At 35.1% G+C, this 8,247-nt stretch overlaps 1 protein-coding gene across 1 annotated transcript; it reads left to right on the top strand.

Annotated features, from left to right (window-relative positions):
• The first annotated feature begins 546 nt into the window (after positions 1–546).
• LOC114075372 lies at positions 547–6,924 on the top strand. Its single transcript, XM_027913830.1, has 4 exons — positions 547–656; positions 2,394–2,573; positions 4,273–4,939; positions 6,654–6,924. The coding sequence occupies exons 1-4, from the start codon at positions 547–549 to the stop codon at positions 6,765–6,767; spliced, it is 1,071 nt and encodes a 356-aa protein (XP_027769631.1). The 3' UTR covers positions 6,768–6,924.
• Positions 6,925–8,247: the final 1,323 nt, after the last annotated feature.

Here is an 8,247-nt window from a genome sequence, read left to right as displayed (position 1 = left end):
TAAACACAACTCACAAAATAAACTCTCTTTCTTCTCTCTTCTTTCTCTCTCTATTTGAAGACATCATTGAAGACAAGCTAGGGGAAGGTTTTGGGGGCTGGAAAGGGACGATTTCACCATCAAATCTTCATCAAATATAAGGTATGATATCTAATTCACCTTTGAGACCTCTTTCCTCAAAGGGTTCCTTAAAAATGTTTTGATAAGTTGGGTTTTCATGTGGGTTCTTCTCAATCTCGAAATTAGGGTTATAAATTCAATTGTTTATGTTTTATATTGGATAATATGAATAGATTAACATGTATTTTAACTTGATTAGGATAATTTGTGGTGTTTTGTTCTATATAGAACTCGACCGCATATCCGCAAAAACCTCTTCAAGGTTGAGGAAAGACTTGACAAAATGTATACTCCTCTGATTGAGCCTATAGGCCAGATTTATGAAAAGTGTAGGATCGCTGGTCACATCGCTCCTATCAAAAAATAAGGATGACTACGCGTGCATCGTGGATTGAACCCTCTAAGGTTTGTGCTTATCATTCAGAAATGGAAGGACATATAATGGAAGAATGTCGTGATCTGGAAGACAAGATTCAACAACTGATTGATACTAAGGCCGTATGCTTGGAGGACTTTTCCACAAAGAAAGTTCAAATGTGAATGTACCAAAGTCTACTTGATCCAGTTTCCCAAATAAGGCTTGCGCCATTTAAGTTCTTGTTTTTAACATTCAGACACCCAGGATAACATATGGGCAAATAAAGTTGGTCAAAACCTACCATTCACATGCTGCTCAAGAATGTTCTTAATATCTCGCTTATGCTCTTTTTGTAATTTGGAACTACGTCAGACCTGATTCCCATTTAAGAGGGGATACATAGGCGATCCTACGGGGTTCCGTCTTATCATAAATAAAACTTTCATTTTCTCCTTCTATTGATAACTGAGGAAGAATTTTTGAGAGGGTCTCGAAAATTCCATCGAGATCTCTCCTTGCGCATCTCCATACCGGGGTGGAATTTTTGAGTTTACTCAAAAATTCCATCAAAAAACATTTCTTCTCAATAACTGGGGCAGAATTTTGAGAGGATCTCAAAATCACTGAAAATCAAGACTAGGCAGAAATTTTCGTAGAATCTCAAAAAAAAAAAATCTACAGTCAAGCTACAATTACAACAGATCAGAATAACGGAAGATCTACACTGGGACAAAAATTTTAAAAGGATCTCAAAATTTTCGACAACACTCCGAAGAATATTCTATCAGACACCAAAGGAGCACGTTGTGCCAAATCATTGATACAGATCAACCTCCCCCTCTAAACTAACTATTTTTCTTTGAATGTAGAAAATAGAAGTTCACATACAAAGGCAGCCTCAACAATCTACATACCATTTTTGAGCCTGACAAAAGACACTCGACTTCTCCAACAAGAGGAATGCCCAAGATACTATTCGCCCTCAAGCAACTGCTGTGCTGGCAAATTACATTCTGCCCGATATTGCATCATTTGCACCCACCCCGATATCGCATTATGATCGAAGAACTGCATCATTATATTATGCCCGAGATCATAGAAATGCATCATTGCATGTGCTCGATATCGCATATGCCCGAAGAAATGCATCATTGCATGTGTCCGATATTACATTGTGCCCGAAGAAACGCATCATTGCATGTGCCCGATAATGCATGTGCCCGAAGAAATGCATCATTGCATGTGCCCGATATTACATTGTGTCCGAAGAAATGCATCATTGCATGTGCCCGATAATGCATGTGCCCGAAGAAATGCATCATTGCAGTGTGCCCGATAATGCATGTGCCCGAAGAAATGCATCATTATATTGAGCCCGAGACAGCATTTTTCCCGAAGTTTGCATAATCCCAAGATTGCATCGTGCTCGAAGTTTGCATGTGCCCGAATCAAATCAAGTCACAAGTATCAACAGATGCAAAAAAAAAAAAATACGCTCTCTTTATTCATTATTTATATTCCAAAGGCGTCATTCTCCAAAGGCATCATCTTTCATGTCCTGTGGACTTTATGTCATGGCCTGAGGACTTATTTTATGCTTATCATGTTCCTAAGGCATCATAGTCCAAAGGCATCATCTTTCATGGACTGCGGACATCATATCATGGTCTAAGGATTTAATTTCTGTCTAGCATGATCCGAAGGTGTCATAGTCTAAAGGCGTCATTTTCATGTCCTACAGACAACATTTTCATGGCATGAGGATACACTTTGCATATCATGGCCCTAGACATCATTTTCATAGTCTTATGGCAAACATCATGGTCGACATGGGAAATTGCATCATGTTTACATTACCGCTTATTTTTATACATCTGCTCTAATCACTCTGCTTAAGTCATATTACAAGTTACAGCTATGCAAATTACAGACAAAGCCGCCTTCTGAACGGCTGTTCCCTTGCTTACAAACAAAGATTGTCAAATTCTCGTCTACTCACATTATCATTTGGCCACCCAGCTACCGTTCAGACTAGCATGGAGATATTGTCAGACTCAACTCGCTACTGTGACCAACCTATTCTTCAGTTGGGCTCGTCTGCCTCAATGCGACATCTAGGCTCGTCCGCCTTACAATGCGATATTTAGGATCGCCGGCCTTACAATACAACATCTAAGCTCATCCGCCTTACAATGCGACATCTAGGCTCGTCCGCCTTATAACGCAACATTTAGGCTCATCGTCCTTATAGTACATCTAGGCTCGTCCACCTTACAACGCGTTATTTAGGCTCGTCCTCCTGATAGGATATTTAGGCCCGTCCGCCGTAAAACGACATTTAGGCCGTACGCTTTAAAACAAAATTTAGGCTCGTCCGCCTCATAGGACATTTATGTTCATCCGCTTTATAAGACATTTAGGTTGTCCGCCTTAAAATGACACTTAGGCTCGTCCGCCTTAAAATGACGTTTAGACTCTTCTGCCTTGCAACATGATTCTTATGTACATTCACCTTACAACCAGACATTGCCGTCTATATTATTATATGTCTATATTATCAGATCTGTTGGAGTTTGACGTTATTCTTCGGAGATAGGTTTCAATCCTTCAAGAAGTTAAGCCAAAGACTATCAAGGCTTGCGCTACGTCTCAAAACAAATACGCTTCTTATCACCTCTTGTCATTTATTTAGAACTCATATTTTATCATTATTGGTCATACTTTATCTATTCATAAGCTAACATTTTATCTAGTCATACTAGAATTTGCATATATGATCGATCGCCCTTTGATTACAATTATCATGCTATCATCTATCATAACGAAGACCCTATCAATTCTTTGCTACTCATATTCCAAAAATTGCTCAAAGGTTGATAACCTCACTCTATCATGCTTTTCTCGCTTCTCTGTCATGCTATTTTAGACTCTCAATCTCTCTCTTCTCGCTACTCTAATCTTATCCATTCAAGTGGATATCGTGCCCTCCGAACACCTTTGCTCTTGAATCTAGAAGTACACACGACCTGATTCTCGTATACCCAGAGATATGTAGGCGACTTAAAACCAAAGTCTCGATCGTACCCTTTTTTTTCAAACTACATCATTTCAATTGGTCCAACTGACATCTCTCATCGGTCAGACAAAATCGGCTACTAAGTCAACATTGGTTGCCTGACAATTCATTCTTCATTCCCAATCAACCAAGGGGCAGCTATTGACACCCATTTTGACCGGCCTTTAACCTTTTTTAGGAATGCTATTCGATGTAATACGTATTTTAAAAAATATTTAAAGCTTATAATTTTAGTCGAGTTTGCATGAAAATTATATATTTTAGTATGTTTACTTTATAAAATCGTTGTTAAAAAAATTTTTAAATTATTAATTATTTTCGATTGATTTAAAATTTAAGTAATTTTCGATTATATAAAATATTTATAAAAAAATTTATATTTTAATTGGATGGCATTTCCTTTTTCCTCAAAAATTTTAAATTTTAGCCTATCTTATTTCAATTTCTTTCAATTTCAGCCTATTCGATTGCAATCTTATTTCAATCATAGCCACCGTTTCATTTCAATTCTAGCCAATACTTATTTCAATTTTCGCCATACAATCTAATTTTAAAATATTACCTTTCAATCTCACCTATCCATTCAATCCTAGATCAAATCCTAACCCTTAATCTCTTATTAAACCAACGGTTGTGATTAAATATCCTATTCTCTTTCTTCAACACCAAAAGACCCCAAAACCTAAAATTCCGATTCATTCTCCTTTCCTCTAAAAAGTTGTCTCCTATTTTTCTCCTTCCCCTTCGTTCTCCCTTTTTTTTCTGGAGAGGGCAGCCAGACGCCAGCGCAGCCTCATCTTTCCCCGCCATCTCCCTCTCTTCTTCTCCCCTCTTCCTTCCCCCCCCCTTCTCGTGGCTGTTCTTCTCTCTCCCTTCCTCCCCTTCCCGTCGCTACTCTCTCTCTTCTCCTCTCCTTCCCCTCTCTCTCTCTCAGCGTCGCCTCCCCTCTCTCTCTTCCTTTTTCTTTTTCCGGCGACCCTCCCGTCTTTTATTGCCATTGTCTGACCAACAGCTACCCTTCTCCCGCCTTTCTCTCCTCCCTTCTCTCCTCTTCTCCCTCTCGTTTTACTCTTGTCTCCCTTTCCCTCTTCTTCCCTTCTTTTTCCCCCTGTTCTCCTCCTCTGTCGCCCCTTCCTCTTCCCCTTGTCTTTTTTTCTTGTTTTGCAGGAACATCACCAGGCGCAGCAGATCGCTGGCAAGGACTAGGCGGCGCCGCCCCCTCTCTGCGCCCGGCCAGCAGCTGCAAAGAGGAGAATCTCCGACCAGCAACATCAGCGGCTAGTAGCAGCACCAGGCGAGTTCCTGCCAGAAACGGACATCGAATTCCAGCAAATAATGTTGAAGCTTTTGAGTTTATTAAAACGGATCTTGACAGATCCGTCCAGGTACATTCTTCAAAATTATCATCTCATCTAATAGTAATTTTGTTCGTCTTTTTCATTCGCAAGTTGGCTGGGATTCTAGGATATATAGATGTTGTTGTGCATGTTAAAGCATATGTGAAAGTTGTGTTAATGTTCATGTGAATATTTCTCCCTATTCAAGTGTTTGTGAATGTTATGTGTTATCATTTTTTCAATATAGTTGGGATAAATTTCTTGTTTAAGTGGCGAATTTGTTCCTCACCTTCCTTAGTTTCGCCATAAAATTTGAAATCGAGCTTTAAATGTGTAAGTTTGAATGCAATATTATCCGTTTAGTTTGATTATAGCATATTGTGTTCATTCAGATTTGGAATTCTTCTCTTTTCATAGAATGACTATTTCACCTTTTTTTCTTTATTAAAATTAAAATTCAATTTACTGAATCCAATTAGTAAGTTGTGAATATTTATCTTCTCCTTAATTACCCCCTGAATTGATTATTTTCCTTCTCTTTTTTTTTTGAAAGTTAATTTATTTTGTTTCTTGTTGAAACTAAGGCATGACAGTCTCCTCTCTTAATTACATTTCTTCTAATTTTGACCATGCATAGGTGATAATTTAATGCTTCAAAATATTGAACTACTGCATTTTGACGGCTCCTTCCATTAATGCTTGTCCTAATTATTTTTTATTTTTGTATATTTATGAAAATCTTCTAATTAATATAAGGTAAACATTGGACTAAGGTGATTAGTTTTTATATTCTAGCCATTGCTTGCTTTGTTATGACAACTTCAAATTATTTCCTTGTCATATTTAGCTGCGCATATTTGGTAAATAAATTAATAATAAAATATATTGATCTTCCTATCTCTTACTTGCTTAAGTTGGGTAATATATTTTTTCCAATAATCTGATTTGGCTCTTTTAAACAAAGAATAAGTTTAATTAATCTTTTTTCCTTATTTGTAAATTTATTGATTGCTTACTTGTTTATCTATGGTAGAATAATATTATTTTGGATCCTCTTTATTTAAGGAAATATATATTATTCTTCTTATTTTATTTTCTTACTTGCTTATATTTGGTAAAAATATTTAAATAATTTGGCTTATTTGAATCTCCTTTTGAATAAGGAAAATATGATAAATAATTGATTTCTTTAAATATTTCTTTTCCTTATTTGTTCCTTCCTCTTCTACTATATAAGAGACCCCTTCTCATTCTTTCAATGAACTAACTCATTCACTCATCACTTTCAACACAAGTTCTCTCAATAACAAGTTCTCTCATTACACTTTGCTCTCATTTTTCCTTTTTGATTTTTTTCTTGAAATACTTTAAATATTCCTCTCCTATTCTTAAAAAAAAGTAAGAACTCTTGAATCATCCTTTGGAATTTTTCTTGTTGTGTTGCTGTTAATGATCGAAACCTTACTTAATACTTCATTGCCGATAAAATTTTCTGCGCAATTGGTTAGCCTTCTTTACTATTCTAAAATCTCGTTATTGCATAATTATCATTGCTGTTGTTGGAAACAAAAGGAAACATCCAAGATATTTCTCTTATCCTTTCTCCCTATGTGTGGTAATATGTCTTCATCTATGCTTTGTCCCTTTTATTTTTTATGTGTGTTGTTTATATATGTACATAGGAAAGTAATTTGTTACTATGAGCATTTTATATTACAACTATTTTCTCATCGTATATGTTTTACATTACTTCTTCTACCAGGTTTTGAACTTAGAGTTCAAGATGTTGAAGATTTGCCTAGCAGAAATTGTGGACGAAGCCTTGTTCATTTTATTGTTATATATATGTTTATTGGTTCTTTATTTTTTCTTGTAATTTTTGTATAACTCTTTAACTCTATATTTATGAAATGAGTTTGGGGATCGTCTAAGGGGAGGGGGGATTATTTGAAAATATACTTGTGTTAGAAAGCATGAATATAGGTTTGTCATCTCTTTTGAGAAAGCGGTTTTAGATCTAGCGATAAAATAAATAAAAGAATTAAATTAATCATCTTTGTTTAATTACTTGGTTGATCTTGTCTAACAAATGATCTTAAGTTAAAATTATTCTAATTCGCATTTTAATGATAACTATAGATCTCTTCTCAATTTACTAAAAGGTTAAATAATTTGCATGCATCTTTTATTTTGCAAAATTATCCAATTGAATAAACCTTATGCTTATAGAATCTGTAAATATTTTGAACAACTAAAAATCTGCTTTTAGGCGTATTTTAATAATTTTTGCATGCTTAAAATGACAATATTCACGAATTTTTTTTTTGCTCATTGTAAAAAATATAAATTTCGCCTTTATTTTTCTGCATGTTTTTATCTTTAAATCTGCATAATAATTATCAATATTCCTGCATCATAATTAACCCCTCTTTTCATCTAAAATGGCTACCAATTATTTTCTGCATCTAATAAAAAATAAAAGTCTAAGAAATATTTTTGCATTAAATGTTATGTTTTCTGCATAGTAATTATTTTCTGCCTAAAAATATTGTCTTAACATTAATAATCAATTTGTAAATCTGTCAATGTTATAAAAATAATTTTTTGCAATGAAACAAGCTAGTCATTTACTTAGAATAATTGTCAACATTAATATGAAATCTATTGTTCTTCTCAAAACAATTTTTTTGCCTAAATAAATAAAATTTGCTACCCTAAGTTCTATCTTTGCATTAATAATTAAATTCTTTCTACTGTTTTAAAATATATGTGCATGTGTGATCACATCCTTTGCTATACTTGAAAATAAAATAAAATCTTTTATGTCACTAATCATTGCTCACTCTAAATTTAGTTTAACACTAAAATCTACATCCATGTCAGATTTTTGCCCTCATAATTAATCTTTGTTTTGTTATTATAACTTTGTATTCTCACGAACTTAGCATGAGAAACTTCACCATTATGTGTTGTTTGCAAGCATGTCTAATTGATTTTTAGAGGCCAAATTGAGACTTGTATTGCTAAAATGACCGTCTTGTTTGTCTTGTTTGTTTGACGTGGTGTCTAGGAGGGCCTTATATTCTATTTTGTCTAAACGCATCCTATTAAGAGTCCAATGCCTCTTGGATATTAAGTTGGGACGATTAGGCACCTTTTAGGTACGTTATGCATGCGTGGTTGGGTAGGGGTAGTTGTCCCTACGGAGATGATGACATCGACTCAGGCTTGAAAGACAAACTTTGGTTTTGTCTGTCCCTATACGACAGCCTATCAGAAAATAAAAAGAAAAGTCGAGTGCTGATCCAAAAAGCCTCTTAGAGTCTCCCTTCCCTTTTTTCCCTTTATTTGTTTGT

The sequence above is a fragment of the Solanum pennellii genome, chromosome 12 (genome assembly GCF_001406875.1).
Source record: "Solanum pennellii chromosome 12, SPENNV200".
Lineage (NCBI taxonomy): Eukaryota > Viridiplantae > Streptophyta > Magnoliopsida > Solanales > Solanaceae > Solanum > Solanum pennellii.
Note: the sequence above shows the minus strand (reverse complement) of the source record. Positions and strands in the feature narration are given on the sequence as shown.

Coding starts and splice junctions, on each gene's coding strand:
- LOC114075372 (XM_027913830.1), top strand. CDS start 547: ATGGAAGGACATATAATGGAAGAATGTCGTGATCTGGAAGACAAGATT. Junction 2,574..4,272: donor CCTATTCTTCAGTTGGGCTC/GTCTGCCTCAAT, acceptor TCCTCTAAAAAG/TTGTCTCCTATTTTTCTCCT. Junction 4,940..6,653: donor ATCTTGACAGATCCGTCCAG/GTACATTCTTCA, acceptor TTCTTCTACCAG/GTTTTGAACTTAGAGTTCAA.